General features: G+C 37.9%; 1 protein-coding gene across 8 annotated transcripts in view; it reads left to right on the top strand.

The window, feature by feature from the left end:
- The window catches only part of RABGAP1L (RAB GTPase activating protein 1 like), a 765,799-nt gene that overhangs the window by 223,599 nt on the left and 522,058 nt on the right, over positions 1 to 20,142 (top strand). For all 8 annotated transcript variants that reach the window (XM_032317419.1, XM_032317418.1, XM_032317421.1 and 5 more), the window contains one exon: positions 12,894 to 13,044. In XM_032317419.1, the coding sequence (XP_032173310.1) occupies positions 12,894 to 13,044 (151 nt within the window). The remainder of the gene's footprint in view (positions 1 to 12,893; positions 13,045 to 20,142) is intronic.

Below are 20,142 nucleotides of genomic sequence, written 5' to 3'. Positions count from 1 at the left end.
TGTAGTGTTTATTGTAGGAATCACTGTCTCAAACTAACTTTTCTATTCTGGCCCTTCAAAGTTATGTCAAATGCACATGACCTCCTCAAAGTTACTGTTGTCTTACAGGTTCCTATCACAGTGCCTAGAATATGGTAGGTGCTCAACAAAAATTTATTGAATGTATTTATGAGTGAAAATTCTTGACTTACAGATTTCTGTCCCTTCAAGTCTATGAAAATTTTACATAACTACATTTGGTACTTGATTATTTTTTCTTGTATAATTTTAAAATAAATATAAATTGATATATTTCATGTTAGATTTTAAGTAGATTCAATTTTCATAGGACAGTTTACTCGACCACTTTGTGTCTTGATCATGTCATGTTATGATGAGGTGTTTTGACTTAAACATTTTTAAAGTGTCATTCTGGCTTTGAACTGAAAAATAAATTATAAGGAAGCAAAGACAGAAGCAGGCAGAATAGTTAGAAGACTATTGTAAATAAACTAGCAGAGAGATGATGATGTCTTCTGCCATGCTGATAGCAAAAAGTAACATGTGATGAGATTCTGGATTTATTTTGAGACAGAGGTGATAGAATTTGCTTATTTTTCCTGTGTGGCCTGAGAAAAAGAAATAACTGACCAACAATGCCAGAGTTTTGCCTTGAACAACTAGGTCTTATGTTTATTTAAATATGAAAGACAAGAGGAGGAAGAACACCTTTGGAGGATAAAATCAAGACTTTGGAGATGTTGAGATGCCTTGTAAACATCCAAATAAATGTGTCCTTTAGTCAGTTAGATAGTAGATTGAGTTCAAGGGAAGGTAAGGATAGAAATAGGAGTTTGGGAGCCATTGGTGTATATGATTTTTAAAGCTGTTAGAATGGACAGGATTACTTAGGGAGTGAATAGAAGAGTCATCCAGGAACGAGGCTCTTGTCCACTCCAGTGTTTAGAGGTTGGAGGGATGAGGAGGATCATACAAAGGAGTCCAAGAAAGCATAGCCTGTAAAGGTAGGAGAAGAAACAAGGTAGAAGTCAAAGGAAGTAAGTCTGTCAAGAAGAAGGTAATGATCAGTTGCTGATAGGTCGAGTAAGCCTGAGAATTTTTACTTGACCCAGCAATTCAGTTGTCACTGATGACCCTGACAAAAACTTCTCAATGGAGAGGTAAGAATGAAAGCTTGATTAGACTGTATCTAAGAAAGATAATCAGCAGGTAAAGGGACCTCTTCAGAGTAGTTTTGCTATAAAAGGATGACAAGAAATAGGGACATGTTAGGAACTGCATGTGCACCGAGAGGTTATTCTAAAAATTAATGTAGCATGTTGTATGTTGTTGAAAATAATCTAGGAGAGAAAATTTGAGAATGCCAGAGGGAGAGGACACAGTTGCAAGAGAAGCTGTTGAGTAGGCAAGAAGAGATGGATTTGTTGAGGAATGGAGGAGTTGTTTTTAAGAGCACAGACCGTTCACTGTAACAGGAGGAAAGGCAGGGCATGGCTACAAAGTAAGAGCTGACTCAAGTTTGCTTGTTATGCGCCAGGTGCTACCCTGAGCACTTTAGAAGCCTTACTGTACTCGCCACGGCAATCCTTTGAGGTAGGGACTATTAGTATCTTTATGGTAGAGATGAGAAACTAAGGGCGCCTGGGTGGCTTACTTAGTTAAGCCGCTGCCATTAGCTCAGGTCATGATCCCAGGGTCCTGCTCAGCAGGGAGCCTGCTTCTCCCTCTTCCTCTGCTGCTCCCCCCTGCTTGTGCTCTCTCTCTCTTTCTGTCAAATAAACAAAATCTTTTTTTTTTTTTTAAAAAAAAGAGAGGTGAGAAACTGAGGTACAACTACATTAAGAAGCTAGTATAAAAATGCATAGAAGATAATGGTAATGAATAGGTAACTTGCTCAACAGCCAGTTAAGTAACTTGCCCACGATCATGCAGTGAGTAAATGACCACGTCAGCATTTGAATCTAGACAGTCTGGCTCCAGAGCCAGAACTTTTGTAGCCAAGTGGACAGGTGCCATTTCTGTAATGTGGGTAGGTTACTGGTTTAGCTTTTATGGAAGAATGTAGAAGTTTTAATGAGAGGGAGAGAGTAGATTAGGAAACTGATTCCCTTGCCAGCCTTCTAGTAGGAGTTAAAGACAGACCATGAGGATGGCAGGAACACAAAATTACTTAGGTGACTGAATAAATAGCATATTGAGAGCTTTGCTGTTTTTACAAAATAACAAGATTTATAACTTGGTCGGAACATACATTTTATGAAGCATTTTCCTAAGCTCTAGGAGATACATAGATAAAGACACAGTTCTTACCTCTGGTGCTCATAATGAAGAAAAGATAGGAATGTATTCTCATAACAGATCATTTTAATCAGTTAACTGGAACATTGAGTTGTTTCATGTTTCTTGACCATTTTGTTATTTTTTCCTATAGGATGATTGTGTCCAACTGAAAAAAAATGATCTACTCTCTCTTAGGAACTGTATTAGACATAAAGATGAATAGGAGATAATTCCTATCTCCAAGGAGTTTGCCATCTTACAGAGGCATGTAAACATTTAAATGGATAATTGTGATATGCAAAAGTGAGAAAATAATATAGAGTAAAGCCTCTTGAACCCACCATCCAACTTTAGTAGTTACCAACATAGTAAAGACAATCCTCAACAAATCTTTTAAAGCTAAAATTGCTATGGTGCTTTTTATTATTTCAGAAGCAACTGTTAATAGAGAAACTGGTTGGGAGGTAATTGCATGAGTTGGTGAGTTCTTACCAAACCCATGGGCCTTATAGGGAGAGGAGGTTCCAAATGGGGAAGGACTTCGGAGGTAGAACTGACAGGGCTTCTCAGCTATAATTCAGTGTACATTTTTCTAGGAATAAAGTATCTTTCTAAATTATATTTTTAGTAGTGGACTTCAAAAAATTCATTGAGTGAATCTGAGGAAATGATTTTTTTTTAGATTTTATTTAAATTCAGTTAATTAACATATAGTGTATTATCAGTTTCAGAGGTAGAGGTTAGTGATTCATCAGCTGTATATAAACCCAGTGCTCATTCCATCACATGTCCTCCTTAATGTCCATCTCCCCCTCCAGCAACCCTCAGTTTGTTTCCCATAGTTAAGCATCTCTAATGGTTTGTCTCCTCTGATTTCATCTTGTTTTATGTTTCCCTCCCTTCCCTTATGATCCTCTCTTTTGTTTCTTAAATGCTACATATGAATGAAATCATATGATAATTGTCTTTCTCGGATTGACTTACTTGCTTAGCATAATACCCTCTAGTTTCATCCGCATTATTGCAAATGGTAAGATTTCATTTTTTGATGGCTGAGTAATATTCCATAGTATGTATATGCCACATCTTCTTTATCCATTCATCTGTCGATGTCTATCTGGGCTCTTTCCCTAGTTTGGCTATTGTGGACATTGCTGCTATGAACACTGAGGTGCACATACCCCTTTAGATCACTATGTGAGGAAACTCTTTTAATCAACTAAGAGAACTGATTTTTGACCTTTACAGAAATTCCTGCATCTTCTACAATTCAAATATTTTTATTTTATTTGGCTCTTTATCACAGTTGTGTCAAGATAATTCATATGCATAAAAAAGGAAAAATGTGCCTAATTGAGAAAAGTTGTATCTATTACACAAGGATTGATAAAAATTTTTAATTGCTCTTAGAATATCTTTTTAAAACATTACTGTTCTTTACATTTAGAAGCTTTTGGTGAGTCTTAGCAATACTGGTTAGGTACTTACATTAAGTTATTTTTGTGATTTATTAGGTAAAGCACCTGTTGTATAAAATACTTCAGTTTTGTTTTGGAATATTTTTCTTTAAAGTGAGGAGACAGCCTGTGTTCTTCTTCTTCTTTTATTTATTTATTTAATTTAGTATTATTTTTTTAAAGATCTTATTTTATTTATTTGTCAGAGCGAGTGAGCACACAAGCAGGGGGAGCAACTGGTAGAGGGAGAAGCATGCTTCCCACTGAGCTAGGAGCCAAATGAGGGACTCAATTCCAGGACCCTGGGATCATGACCTGAGCTCAAGGCAGATGCTGAACTGACTGACCCACCCAGGCGTCCCTTCAGCCTGTGTTCTTAATGAACTTTTAACTAAAATATAGTTGAAAATATTTTGAACTTATTATAAAACAGCTAGATCACTGTATTGAAATAAAGTGGAACTTTTATAGATAAAATCAGAATTCAGTTAATTAAAAATATACCAATAGAAAGATGTAAAGGGAAAAATTTAATACAAATTTGAAATTTTCAGAAAGAAATAAAGATATGGAAAAGAAAGGTAAAAACAGAGTGTGTAAAAACTTCAGTAGTAGAGGTCTGTTATATGAGCTTGGAGTTAAGGTTTCTTGAAGAAATGACTGAAAGAAAAAAGTAAGTGAGCTAGAATTGAAGAAGAGGGCTAGCAACAGGGAGAGAGGAAGAGAGGAGACATCTGTGATGGGACAACTTGGAAAATCCAAACTGGAAAGTGGTAGCACCTAAAACCATAAGATACCTTGGAATAAACCTAACCAAAGAGGTAAAGGATCTATACTCTAGGAACTACAAAACACTCATGAAAGAAATTGAAGAAGACACAAAAAGATGGAAAAATATTCCATGCTCATGGATTGGAAGAATAAACATTTTTTAAGTGTCTATGCTGCCCAGAGCAGTCTATACTTTCAACGCCATCACAATCAAAGTACCAATGGCATTTTTCAAATTGCTGGAACAATCTTAAAATTTGTATGAAACCAGAAAGGACCCTGAATCGCCAAGGAAATGTTGAAAAAGAAAGACAATGCTGGGGGCATCACGTTGCCTGATTTCAAGCTATATCACAAAGCTGTGATCACCCAGACAGCATGGTACTGGCACAAAAACAGGCATATAGACCAGTGGAACGGAATAGAGTGCCCAGATATGGACTCTCAATTCTATGGTCAACTGATCTTCGACAAAGCAGGAAAAAATATCCAGTGGAAAAAAGACAGTCTCTTCAATACATGGTGCTGGGAAAATTGGACAGCTATGTATAGAAGAATGAGACTGGACCATTCTCTTACACTCTCTTATTTAGAGTTTATCTTTATAAAGATTTATAAAGTTTATCTTTATAACGTTTACCTTTATAAAGATAAACTCTAAATAGATGAAAGACCTCAATGTGAGACAGGAATCCATCAAAATCCTAGAGGAGAACATAGACAGTAACCTCTTTGGCATCAGCCATAGCAACTTCTCTCCAGACACATCTCCAAAGGCAAGGGAAACAAAAGCAAAAATGAACTTTTAGGACTTCATCAAGATAAGAAGCTTCTGCACAGCAAAGGAAACAATCAACAATACAAATAGTCAACCCACAGAATGGAAGAAGATATTTGCAAATGACACTACAGACAAAGGACTGATCACCCAAGATCTATAAAGAACTTCTCAAATTCAATACCCCCCCAAAAAAACAGATAATCATGTCAAAAAATGGGCAGAAGACATAAGCAGACACTTCTCCAAAGAAGACATACAAATGGCTAACACACCTGAAAAAGTGTTCATCATTAGCCATCAGGGAGATTCAAATCAAAGCCACACTGAGATACCACCTTATACTAGTTAGAATGGCCAAATTGACAAGGCAAGAAACAATAAATGTTGGAGAAGTTGTGGAGAAAGGGGAACCTTCAAAGCACTGTTGTTAGGAATGCAAATTGGTGCAGCCACTTTAAGAAGGAGTGTAGAGGTTCCTCAAAAAATTAAAAACAGAGCTACCCTATGACCCAGCAATTGCACTACTGGGTATTTACCCCAAAGATACAGATGTAGTGAAAAGAAGTAGTGAATGTACCCCAATGTTCATAGCAGCAATGTCCACAATAGCCAAAATATGGAAAGAGCTAAGATGCCCTTCAACAGACAAATGGAAAAGGAAGATGCAGTCCATATACACAATGGAATATTACTCAGCCATCAGAAAGGATGAATACTCAACTTTTGCATCAACATGGATGGGACTGGAGGAGATTATGCTGAGTGAAATAAGTTAAGCAGAGAGAGACAATTACATAGTTTCACTTACTTGTGGAACATAAGGAATAGCATGAAGGACATTAGAAGAAGGAAGGGAAAAATGAAGGGGGAAAAAATCGGAGTGGGAGATGAACCATGAGAGACTATGGACTCTGGGTAACAAATGGAGGGTTTTAGAAGGGAGGGGTGTGGGGGTATGGGTGAGCCTGGTGATGGGTATTAAGGAGGGCATGGATTGCGTGGAGCAATGGGTGTTGTATGTAAACAATGAATCATGGAACACTGCATCAAAAACTAATGATGTACTGTATGGTGACTAACATGACACAATAAAAAAAAGACTTCTGTGACATGTCCAATATATTCAAAATAGTAGAGCCGATGACCTGAGCATTAAATTATTGAGTAAATTTAAGGAATTGGGCAGAATTATTTCTGGATAACAATTTCTGGTTTTAAAGTTGTGTGGAAGCTGTTGAGGTTTTTGAAGACTAGAAAAACAGAGTACTGACTCTGAAAACTTAGGCATAAAGGTCAAATTTTGTAGCAGGAAGATTTCCTAACCAAAAATACTAAGTGAATGTCTTAGGTAAAAATTATGGTTTATTGAATAAAACCATCTTCAAACTACTCAATTCTCTTTTATTAGAATATCAGAAAATTGATACACATTTAGTAGGCACTTTGATTGTGTTCTTCATGGCTGTGCTTACCACAGTGGGAACGTGTTGTCTTAATCTGTGGTCTCTCAGCCTAACCAAGCATCAGTGAACTGCTGGGAGAACAAAATAAAATACAAGCTCAGAGAGAACCTGAAAGACTAGAATCACTAAGTGTGAACATTTATAGCTTTCTTCCTTTTCACATTAACATATAATGTTCCATTTTTTTCAGCTGAGGAAAAATCCTGCTCGTCTCCACCCCAGATCAAAATATGTCCTCTTGATCTTCAGAATGACCTTTAATCTGTCATTTTTCTTGAAGTCGCTCTTTCTTTCTTTCTTTCTTTCTTTCTTTCTTTCTTTCTTTCTTTCTTTCTTTCTTTCCTTTTCTTTTCTTTTCTTTTCTTTTCTTTTCTTTTCTTTTCTTTCTTTCTTTCTTAAGACTTCAGTTAGAGGCGCTGAGTGGCTAAGTGGGTGAGCCACTCAGTGGCTCTGTCTTCGGCTCAGGCCATGATCTTAGGGTCCTGGGATCCTGGAATCGAGCCCCGCTTTGGGCTCTCTGCTCAGCGGGGAGCCTGCCTTCCCCTCTCTGCCTGCTGCTCTGCCTACTTGTGATCTCTCTCTCTCTATCCAATAAATAAATAAAATCTTTTTTTTTAGCATTTATTTCTTTTTTTCTTTTCTTTTTTTTTTTTTTAATTTTTTATTTCTTTTCAGCGTAACAGTATTCATTGTTTTTGCACCGGACCCAGTGCTCCATGCAATCCATGCCCTCTCTAATACCCACCACCTGGTTCCCCCAACCTCCTACCCCCCGCCCCTTCAAAACCCTCAGAAGGGAGTTGAGGGAAATTGGAAGGGGGGGTGAATCATGAAAGACTATGGACTCTGAAAAATAAATAAAATCTTTAAAAAAAAAAATACTTCAGTTATTTGAGAAAGAGAGCAAGAGAGAGCACAAGTAGGGGTGGGAGATACAGAGGGACAGGGGCAAGCAGACTCCCCTCTGAGCAGGGAGCCCCACTCGGGGCTTGATTCTAGGACCCTGGGACCACAACCTGAGCCAAAGGCAGATGCTTAGCTGACTGAGCCACTCTGGTGCCTCTCTTGAAGTTTTTTTCTTATTGTAGCTTGTTTAATTTAAGTAGGATCTAGGTTTACATTTCAGATTTTTTCACTGTTGGGGAAGGAGAAATCCCTGTCTTTTAGTTTCAGTTCTAGCTATTCCTTTTCCTGTGAGAACCTTTTAAAATGGGTCAAGCCACTGTCCTCACATTGTCCTGTCTCCCAGCCACCTACTTCCACCTCCCTTCTGTCAAAATTGCCCTAATTCCATCAGCGACCACTCAGTGACATTCAGTGGCTCTTCATCCCTTGATTTCTCTGGTATTTTTGTTAGAAATAATATCTTCCCTTTGAAATTCTCACTGGACAGTTTTGGAATAGTAAAAGTTCTTATATGCCTAGATTGTTTCAAGAAAAGATGCCTCTTTTAAAGGTGAGTAGATGAATACATGGCAGCTCGATGATCTTATTAAAATGTTAGCATGTTTGCTTTTAAAAAAGCATTTTGGGGGGGCACCTGGGTGGCTCAGTGGGTTAAAGCCTCTGCCTTCAGCTCAGGTCGTGATCTCAGGGTCCTGGGATCGAGCCCCACATTGAGGGGCTCTGCTCAGCAGGGAGCCGGCTTTCTCCTCTCTCTCTGCCTGCCTCTCTGCCTACTTGCATTGTCTGTCAAATAAATAAATAAAGTCTTTTTAAAAAAAAAACATTTTTTTTTGCTTAGACTTAGTAGTTGATCATATTAATTTAATTTTATAAATCTGTTCACTTATTTATCTAAAATATATTGAGTGTCTTCTTTGTGCCAGGCACTGTTCTATATACTTGGGGTGCTAAAATAAAGAAGACAGAGATTCTTGCCCTTCTGGAGTTTATATTTATTAAACTTTTTTAATAAATAAAATTTAATAATAAAAATTACTTATATTTATTAAAAACTACCTGATAACCATACATTTAGTATATATCTGCTTTATATATGACTTCTTGAATAATTAGATGCCTCTTGTTTCCAGTACATGGTTCAACACATGTAACAACTAGTTGTCTATTCCTAGGTCTCTTGATCGCTGCAGTTTATGTTTTATTCAAGCAATGGTCATATATAGTTATTAATAGGTAGTTTTATCTGAAACATTGAAAGCAGTGATTATTTATATAAATTGCTATTTCATTTCAGTCCTCCCTGGTCATAGATGTATACTAGTAGTATTTGGCTTAATATCCTTTACTGTCCCTTATGCATTAGGGTGCTGTATGCATTATAATTACTGTATGATTACTAGGATAATCAGTAAATTAGAGTTGTTTATCATGTAGTGTTATGAATTACCTAGTTCTTTTTAAATGCCAGTATATAAAAATAAATAGAGCCTAGGTTTTTAAGAGAGGAGAAAAGACTTTTTTCCATAATGCTTGGCCAGACAGATGGCTGGGGGTCAGCTAGAAGCGGAAATGTCGATTGAGCTGAATCATACTGTGGTAATGTTCATTAGGGTTGTATGTATGCATATGTAGGAAAGGATACTCCAAATATAAAATCTTTTTAAGTTTTTTTTTTTAATTTATTTGACAGAGATCACAAATAGGCAGAGAGGCAGAGAGAGAGGAGGAAGCAGGCTCCCTGCTGAGCAGAGAGCCCGATTCGGGGCTTGATCCCAGGACCCTGGGACCATACCTGAGCTGAAAGCAGAGGCTTTAACCCACTGAGCCACCCAGGTGCCCCTAAAATCTTTTTTAAAGTCATTATACAAAACTATATTTGCCAGCAGTATTGGAAATGTATAGTAGTACAACAAGTGAGTGTTAGGAAGCTGTGTGTGGTCTAGGCTGAATAGAACTGGTGGCTGTGGAGATAGGGAGAAGTGCATGGAATTTGGAAAGGTCAGGAAAAAATGCATTAGCCTTGTTGATGGATCTCTAAAGGGCAGAGAATAATGCCAACAATAATTCCTAGGTTTCTAATTTGGATAGATTGTGGTGATAGTCACTGAAATAGGATACACTGGAGAGCAAGGTTTAGTAAGAAAATGTGGATTGAGATTTGGACATGTTGATTCTGAGGTGCCTTTGAGCCTGTGAAACTCCAAACACACGGGCATGGGTGAAAACACTCCGAGATGAGAGAAACAAGAGAAGTAGACCACTGAGGAAAGTGTGAAGAGAGTATCCACAAGACTTGGGAGGTTCACAGAGGAGAAACAATAGCAGTGGGGTCTGAGAGGGGGAAGAGAGAGGGCTTTGTCCTTGAAGCCAAAGGAAGCAAAGTGGTCAACAGTGAGAGGTTTGAAAAATGCCCCTTGAACTTAGTGACATGGAGAGAGGTCATGTATTACTTCAGTGAAAACTAAGCACAGATGCAGAAGCCATGCTGAGCTGAGTTAAGGAGGAAATAGAGGTAATGACTATTTAACAACTCGAGAGAAATCTGTTGTTGTAAGGTAGGAGACAGTATGACAGCCAGAGGATTATGTGGAGTTGAGGAAAGGTTTCTTTTACATGGGAGGTGTGTTTTGGAGGGTTTTTTTTTTTTTTTAAAGATTTTATTTATTTATTTGACAGACAGAAATCACAAGTAGGCAGAGAGGCAGGTAGAGAGAGAGGAAGGGAAGCAGGCTCTCCGCTGAGCAGAGAGCCCGACGGGGGGCTCTATCCCAGGACCCTGGGATCATGACCTGGGCGGAAGGCAGAGGCTTAACCCACTGAGCCACCCAGGTGCCCCTGTTTGGGAGTTTTAATAGTTGTGCGTACACTGATGACTTACTCATCTATATAACATGAAGCATATGATATATTTAATTACTTTGCTATTGTGGTTATATAATGGGACTTAAAATTCAGAATATTTTGCTTTAATTTCAGAGGAAATGAGCTTTGACCTTTGTTTTTAGTTAATTCCGTTTTCAGATAATTCTCATTTTTAGTTAATTCCGTTTTTTACCCTAAGATTATAGAATCTCAGATACCCTCAAACAACATATGTTTTTCCTATTCAAAAGTATAATCAGAACCAAATAAATTGTAAGAAGGATCATTTTATGACTGATCCTGGCTCTCTTGTGGCGCAATATTCTTTTGCTAATATTATACTCAATTAGATAGCAAAGAAGAGGCAGGTGGAACAAGATTAAAGATGTTAGTTTACTCAGGTGTAAGTCTTCTCGAGAATAATACTCACAAGAAATTTTGTGGCGCATATTTAGCTTTGTTTTTACAAACTAAAGTTGTATTTTAGTTTAAGTCCATGAGAGAAATTTAAAGAATTGAGATGACTTTTTTTGGGTGCATATGATTATAAAAGAATTTAAGATCATTGTGAATATTTCAAACAGCAGAGGAAAATAAAAAGTAATTTCCCTCTCAGTTCTATTACACATTTTGGGGTATATTCTTCTATATACTTTTCCTATGCAGGTTGAAATCAGACTTCAAAATATTATGGGTTAGAGAAAGAGAGAAAGCAAGAGAGGGAAGGAGAGAGAGAATGAACATCTATCTAAAATAATACTGTAGGGGTGCCTGGGTGGCTCAGTAGTTAAGCATCTGCCTTCAGCTCAGCTTAGGTCATGATCCCAAGGTCCTGCGATCGATCCCTCATCCAACTCCTGGCTAGGCGGGAAGCCTGCTTCTCCTTTTCTGACTCCCCCTGCTTGTTTTCCCTCTCTTGCTGTGTCTCTCTTTGTCAAATAAATAAAATCTTTAAAAAATAAATAAAATAAAATAATACTACATATAAAATTTTGAGAGAGGGAGAGAGAGAGTATGTAAATTTAAAATTATATATACTGTTTTGAAACTTGCTTTTTTTCACTTAGCAGCATAACTCTGGTCCCTAATGTGCAATAGTGTTTTAAATGTATAAGCTCTACCTCCTTTCATTTCATTTTGCTCCAAGCCCATCAGTATCAGCAGTTTAGGTTCTCTAACTCAGCAATATAAAAGTTTTCTTTGAAAAGGCCAAAAGAAAGCAGAATAGATATACACTTGATGGTTTATTAAAAATACTAATGGGATGAGTTTACTTGAGCTTTAAAGTTACAGGAGTTATAACAGTTTTTCAAAATGACCAGATTATGACTGAATGGGAAAAGAATAGAACATATTTTCAGAGGAAGGACCTGCTAAAACTGAGGTCTGGGCCAGAGATGGAAGAGTGTATATAAGCTAGGTAAGTTGGTGAAGTAGATGGGAGGCCAGTTTTAGAAAATAGACGTATTGATTCTATGACCTTTAAGACTAAAACTTGAAACCAGAGTCTGAATGTTATATCAAACCAGAATACATCGTCAAGATTTGAAGCCCAGATGGTAGCACCAGAGTCAGTTCTAAGAGATCAGAACTGAGCAACAAATACAATAGAAAATCTGAGCAAAGGGGCATAAAATGTAGTTCCAGGTTCAAGCTAGGCACCAGGAAAACATTGAGGAATGTAAATTACATTCACAAGACTGGGAATTGCAAGTCACTTTCTTGTTCAGTTGGGCAGATTATTATAGTAGCATACTTCCTATGTCATCATTGACTTCATGACAAAAAATATTTGCCTTTGTTTCATTTCTAAATACCCTTGGCTGATAAGTCTGTGCTACTCCCCTAGCAGGGTGGAGTTGAATAGGTTTTGTGGGAAAGTTCTAGGTCCTTCATTTAGGGAGTACTTTGGGTCAGGACTTAGGCATATGGTCAAGACATGTTAGGCTGTGATCCACTTTCCGCATCCCGTTCCCCCAGCCCCTGCTGTACCCTGCCACTAGCCAACTTACCCTATGTTCATGTCAAGGGATTCAGATGGTTCTTTTTATGCCTTGAAATGCTTCCCAGAAATACATAATTAACACATTCATTTTTGTGAATAAGTTCATAGAATGATTAAAAAAAAAAAAAGTAAAAAAGAGAAAGTAGAAACTTTTCTTGACAGAAGAATAGCACGGTTCACCAACAGAGAAAAGATGGGGCTGAGGAACCACGTCCGTGACATCTCTGAGCAACTGATGGCATTTCATGCCTCTTTCCCAGTTTTTCTCTCAACCCAGGCTTACATTTTTTATGTAAATTCATTAATGTAACTTATAACCACAGCGGTGATGAAGGGAGTATTAATGGTTCGTTTTCTTGTGTTCTTAGGCACAGTAACCTTGGTGCACGACCGAAGGGGCTGTCCACTCTGGTGAAGAGCGGTGTCCCCGAAGCCCTGAGGGCAGAAGTGTGGCAGTTATTAGCAGGCTGCCACGACAACCAGGCAATGCTGGATAGATACCGACTTCTTATCACAAAGGTAGGAAGCTTTTTTCATATTCTTCTCATTGGACAGTATATTAAGTAAATACTGTTTTCATAGCTGCAATAAGTCATAAGTGTTTTGAACTTCTTTAAAAACCGCTTTAGTGTTGTGCAGTGAATGGTTCTGCCTTTTGTTCTGAGCACTTGTTGTGGATAGTGGTAAATAATGCCTTGGCTTTCCTTTTTTCATTGAAGTGGAAGATATTTATATTTCAAGTGTTTTCAGTGAAGCTTTCTTACTGAGTGAAATTTGTATACAATTATGTTTGTACACAGTATAATTATACTGTAGTGTAATTTAAAAATCAAATTAACTTAAAATGAAATTAAAAGGCCTTCTGTGCTTATATAACCTTACACTTAAATGATGTAGATAGTTAGTTGCCCAGGTCCTTATTCTATCAGGAGCCCCCGCTTCCAATGTAAATTCCTGTGTTTATGTCCAAAGAGCAGATTGTAGAGCATATGAAAGGTAGTCCTCAGTCCTAGAGTCTCCTCTTAAGTCTCACCTCCTGATTTCTTAATCTGCTCTAAATCATGGATGTAAACATCTCTCTTCATAAATGAGATACTTTAATAACCAAGACTTTGTTCCTCAGGATTTATCAACTTTTCATATTCTTTAGCCCCTTTAATTCCTTCTTCTCTTCCTTCCCTCTGTTCCTCCCTCCCTTCCACAGATATTTCCTGAATGCCTAAATTCACCCATTGCTAAATTCAGATTTTTTTAAAAAGCTTTATCATTTTTATGATTTGTGTTTTCTGCAGTGGAATATGCAAGGTGATCCATTGATACATGTGTGTGGGAGGGGGAATGCCTCAAGTTCCATTTGTATTTTTAAAATTTCAACACAAAGGATATTGAGCTATCCTAATATTTGCTGTGCCGTGATACTGAGACCTCAGTAAGTCGTCGGGTCCAATGGCTACTTGTCCCATGTGATTTAGGAGTGACCTGAAGGAAGAAGGGGCTTGCACACTTTGGGAAGGAATACCAGTGGTGCTCACACTCGTGTATTTGCTTTCATGATGTTCTAGTTTTCTTACAGTTTGCATGGGCTCTTATGTGGATTTAAAGGTTGCCTAGTTTTAACTTAACCCCCACAGGGTATATGAGTGGTTTAAAGAGGTTGCTATCACAGGATGTTACATACTAAGATACTAAAAATGACAACAGAAAACAAACACACTAATCAGTCCCTTCAAGTAAGAATTAATGTTGTCTAAAGGATGACAAAGCAACTATTCTAGAAATAAACTCATGTTCTAGAAAAGGACATTTGAAACATTTGGCAATGTAAACATCACTATGTGATTTTGTCACTCTGAAAGCTACATGTGTTATAAAACTCAACATCTTAAAAACCTGGAATCAGAAATTTCAGATGTGTTTAAAACTTGTACAAATAGTTGTAGAAAATTTGGAACTGACTGTTAAAATATAAAAATAAAACACCTTCTGGTTTAATGATATGAAATCATTTGAGGGGCGCCTGGCTGGCTTAGTTGGCAGAGCATGTGACTCTTGATCTCAGGGTTGTGAGCTCAAGCCTCATGTGGGGTATAGAGATTACTTAAAAAAATAAAATCTTTGGGCGCCTGGGTGGCTCAGTGGGTTAAGCCGCTGCCTTGGGTTCAGGTCATGATCTCAGGGTCCTGAGATCGAGTCCTGCATCGGGCTCTCTGCTCAGCAGGGAGCCTGCTTCCTCCTCTTTCTCTCTCTGCCTGCCTCTCTGCCTACTTGTGATCTCTCTCTGTCAAATAAATAAATAAATAATTTTAAAAAATCTTTTTTTGTTTTTAAGGAAAAAAACTCGTTTGAGAAAATGAGTAATTTCCTAACCACATTTCAGCAAAATGATTAATGGCTGTGACTGAAAAAAAAATGATGCTCCTCTATTAGGGTCTCTGCATCTCTGTCAGTCTTTTTCAGATATGATAATGATTAAACCATGAACTAAGAAAACTGATTTTGAAACAAGTTTGAAATTGTTTTTTCATAAACTGATAAAACAGCATATGAAAAAGTAAGTCATGTTGTATGATTTCTGTTTACATGAAATGTTCAGAATAGGCCAATGCATAGAGACAGAAGGTAGGCTAATGGTTGCTGGTGGCTGAAGGATGGAAGGTTTGGGAGTGGCTGCTCCCAGATATGGGTTGCTTTTTGGGGTGATGGAAATATTCTGGAATTTCATAGTGGTCATAATTGTACAATATTGTGAATATACCAAAAACCACTGAACTATATACCTTAAAATGGTAAATTTTATGTGACGTTTCTCTCAACAGAAAAATTGCACAAAATTAAACATTTTTAAATGACCCATATTCAATATTGAATAATATTTTTGTGTAGCCTAAATTTTTCATTGGTTTTATCTTTTTTTATATCCTACCTACGTTTCTGTGCTTTATAGGATCTATATTATACAGTAGCACTTATGCATAATAAAAATTAATAAAATAAATATATATGTGTTGCAAGTTTCTGCCCAGAAAAGTTTTTATTAATGGAGATAACTGAGGAGAAGTGTCCAGAGACCATAACTCTGGTGTCAGAACACTTTTTAATATAAATAACAAATTGTATCCTTTAAATGGCTGCTTATAGGATAGCAGCTACTACCATATCCCTTTCTCTACTAAGAGGCTTTTAAGATTCATATCTTTTAGGATTTCAGACTTTGGGAGAAAAGTTAAGAATAGTCTCCCATGATGTTATTTATGAACTTCCGACAATACAGTGTAAGTCATATACATGATAAATCTTTACCATATATACTAAGCACCATGGTAATTTTGAATACATAATTGTGGGAAGGAGTTTAAGATCAAGAGACAGAATGGCCAAAAATGTTTTCATTGAATAAAATATTTTGAGAACTCTCACTCTGGGATCTGGCTGCGATTTACTTTCTGCATGTGAAGACTGGAGGGAGGCAAGAGCATGTTATTTTTTTCTGGCAGTAGTAGACAGATTCCCTGGGCCTCGCCAGTTGTGAGCCTTTGCATCTGCCTCCAGGCTCTCCATACTGAATCACCTGCCTCCGTTCTGTAGTTGCTGTTTCCTGCAGTTTCCTAATTTGAGAAGCAATAGCCATCCCTACTTCTCTGGACTGTAGTGGTGGTGGCAAACCCAGAAGCTAGCAGTGGTGTCCCCAGTCTTCTGGTCTTCCAGGTCTTTCAGTGCTTAAGTACTTAAGTTCTTCCATTAAATCTCTTCGAAATACTTAGAGCAGGTTCTCTTTCCCTGACTGAAATCTGTCTGATGTACTCGACACATGCTTGTCATCTTGTTGTCACAAAATGGCTACTCTGCATCTAATATTGTGTTTAGAAAAGAAGAAAAACAAAGACTGTCAAACTGGACTTTAAGGGAACAGGCCTCCAGGCTACCAAGTCTGCCTGGGACTTCTAACTCCAGCTGCAAGTTTGGGGGTCCAGAGAGCCACTCTTATTTCATACTAGCTTAGCTACAAATTTGGGGGTCCCTGTAGATACTCACAACTATAGTTTTTTTTTTTTTAATAGCAAAACAATACAAACCAGAACCAGCCAAAGGAAGAGATATATAGAGCAGAGTCTAGGACTGAGAGGATAGGACGCTGGCATCATCCTCAGGGACATATTATCCTTCCTGCATCAGTGTGTAGTAGTACGCACTTAAGAATCACCAACATAGGAAGCTCACCAAGCTTTGGACTCCAGAATTTTTATTGGGGTTTCTTTTCATTGGCATGATTGATTGAGTCATCACCCTCCTGGTTGAATTCAATCTTTACTTCTCTGTTCTCCCCTCTCCCAAAGTTGGGCTGATATCACCTGGCTCAATACCCCTAACCACATGATTGGGCTTTCCTGGCTTGGCTAGCCTCCATGCTGAGTCCTCTTTTTAACACAAACTGTCTAGAGCTCACTGTGAGTTGCCTCCTCCGCATAAACTATCAGATATGGTTGGAAGAGCCAACCACAGATGGAAAAAAGACACTCATACCATTTGGGAGAGGCCAGGGGCTTAAAGGTTTTCTCCCATAAGCTTGAATTGAGGCTGGACCTCTCTTCAGCATATCTGAACCAAGTCTGTGGCTCCCCACCTTTTTAAAGATCCATTTATTTATTTTAGAGAGAGAAAGAGAGTGCATGTGAGTGGGGGTAGGAGCAGAAGGAGAGGGAGAGGAAGAGGGAAAGAATCCCAAGCAGACTTTGCAGTGAGTGTGGAGTCTGACCTGGGCCTTGCTGTCATGACCCGTGAGATCACAACCCATAAGATCATGATCAGAGCCAAAACCAAGAGTCGGATGCTCAGCAGACTGAGCCAGGTGCCCCTGTATGTTGCCCTTTTAAAGAGCTTTCCCTTAAACTTTAAACAACAACTTTTACTTATTCTTTTTGACCAGAATTTTGTTACATGGCTACTATCTCCCTGGGAAGTTGGGATTTTTTTTTTTTTAAAGATAGGTACGTTGCTTCTCTCCTCTACCCACTGAATGTGGGTTTATTAATAATGATGAAAAGAGAAAATAGAGATTGGGTAGATACCCACTTTTCTCTGCTACAGTTGCCTGTTAATAGAGGCAATAGTTGATATCTGTTATGGAATAATTTTTTATAAAAATTAAGCTTAGTAGTTTGTTTATTTTAGAATGGCAAGTGTTTAAAAATTGCCACTGGAGGTTGACTAACAATGTAGAATTTAAGATACTTTAATAAATTATTCCATGTTCAGTTTATACATTTATGACTACATAAAATTTTTAATGTTATTTCTGTTGTTAACAGTAAAATTTATCAAAACCACATTTTCATACAAACAGTATAGAAATGTGGTTTTGATAATGTTCCTTCTTTATTCAGGCTCTCGAGGTATAACATTTCTGTGAGGACATACAGTGGTATATTTAGTTTCATGGTCTTCCTTCTAATAAGAGATAATAAACGATGCATGTCAGTATCTTAAAAAACAATTTTGTCCTTTTTCTGTGTTTAAGGGTAGAAATTAGACAGCAAGTGCCTAGAGCAGAAAACATATGTATGTACTTTGGTGGTGAATACATAAAAGCTTACCAGCCATTCTGTAGAAAAAACACGAACACCCAGAAGAGTTTCAGTAAAAAGTGCTTCCAGTGTTTGGTACTTGTTTGTCATGGTTCAGCAGTTTGTAGTGTCTTCTTTGGTCCAGTTAATTTTTCATGTCTTATCAAGGAAATGGCAATATTTCAAGGCCAGTTAATGAAGTGGTTCAGCTTAAACAAATAGTTGCTTTATGAAAACCCTACCAAGGACCTAAGATTATGTAAGGAAGGAATGTGAGTATTTACAGAAAACTTACTGAAGATTCGGCTTCTCTGAAAAGTAGTCTGTTGGGGCACCTGGCTGGTTCAGTTGGTGGAGCCTGCAACTCTTGATCTTGGGGTTGTGAGTTTGAGCCCCATGTTGGATGTAGAGATTGCTTAGAAATAAAATCGTTAAGAAGAAAGAGAGAAAAAGTAGTCTGTTTCTCCTTCAGTTCTATAGTAGTGGTGTGGTAGTTCAGAATTTGAAGCAACAAATCACATTCTGAAGCATTCTTTTCAGGTGTAGTGTCATTCAGCCATCGGGCTGAATCCAGCCACAATACGCTTTGTGTGACCATCAGTACATTGAGAATAGTATGTGTGTGTGGTTCAAACTTGTACTTTCTGTTTGACCATAGACTCACTGCTCTTTATTATTTACTTTCTGTTCTTCACGCATTGCAATGCATGAATGGCCCTCAAATATATTTGATTTTGTGGTTACCACATGAACCATTGCCTCAGAGGAGGTAGTTATTCCAGTGTGCTTTTCATTGGTTAATATCTTGTTTGACTACTTTGCATTATATTCTTTAACTTCGTCCATGTCATTGCAAATGGCAAGATTTCATTCATTTTTATGGCTGAATATATATTCCATATATCACCCCCACATCATCTTTATCTATTTATCTGTTGATGGATACTTGGGCTGCTTCCATTGGTTGGATGTTGTAAACGAAGCTGTAATAAACACGAGGGTACATGTATCCCTTTGAATTAGTGTTTTTGTATTTCTTGAGTAAATATCCAGTAGTGTGATTCCTGGATCTTTGGGTATTTCTATTTTAAACTTTCTTCATACTGTTTTCCTCAGTGGCTGGACCAGTTTGCATTCCCACCTGCCAGCAGTGCAAGGGGGTTCCTTTTTCTCCACATCCTTGCCAACATCTGTTGTTTTTTGTGGTGTTGATTTTAGTTTTTCTGACAGAAGTGAGATGATATCTCATTGTATTTTTTTTAATTTTTAAATTTTTAATTTTTTTATTAACATATAATATATTATTACCCCCAGGGGTACAAGTCTGTGATTCGCCACGTTTACACACTTCACAGCACTCTCCATAGCACATACCCTCCCCAATGTCCATAACCGAACCACCCTCTCCCTCCCAACCCCCGCCCCGCCCCGGCCACCCACAGTTTGTATTGTGTGATTAAGAGTGTCTTATGGTTTGTCTCCCTTCTGATCCCATCTTGTTTCATTTATTCTTTTCCTACCCCCCAAACCCCTTATGTTTTATCTCCACTTCCTCATATCAGGGAGATCATATGATAGTTGTCTTTCTCAGATTGACTCATTTCGGTAAGCATAATACCCTCTAGTTCCATCCACATCATTGCAAATGGAAAGATTTCATTTCTTTGGATGGCTGCATAGTATTCCTTTATATATATATATACCACATCTTCTTTATCCATTCATCTGTTGATGGACATCTAGGTTTTTCCATAGTTTGGCTATTGTGGACATTGCTGCTATAAACATTCGTGTGCACATGCCCCTTCGGTTACTACATTTGCATCTTTAGGGTAAATACCCAGCAGTGCAATTGCTGGGTCATAGGGTAGCTCTATTTTCAACTTTTTGAGGAACCTCCATGGTGTTTTCCAGAGTGGCTGCACCAGCTTGCATTCCCTCCAACAGTGCAGGAGGGTTTCCCTTTCTCCACATCCTCACCAGCATCTGTCATTTCCTGACTTGTTAATTTTAGCCATTCTGACTGGTGTGAGGTGATTATCTCATTTTGGTTTTG

Source organism: Mustela erminea, chromosome 17 (genome assembly GCF_009829155.1).
Source record: "Mustela erminea isolate mMusErm1 chromosome 17, mMusErm1.Pri, whole genome shotgun sequence".
Lineage (NCBI taxonomy): Eukaryota > Metazoa > Chordata > Mammalia > Carnivora > Mustelidae > Mustela > Mustela erminea.
The sequence above is the reverse complement of the archived record's forward strand: the minus strand, read 5'-3'. Positions and strand labels throughout refer to the sequence as shown.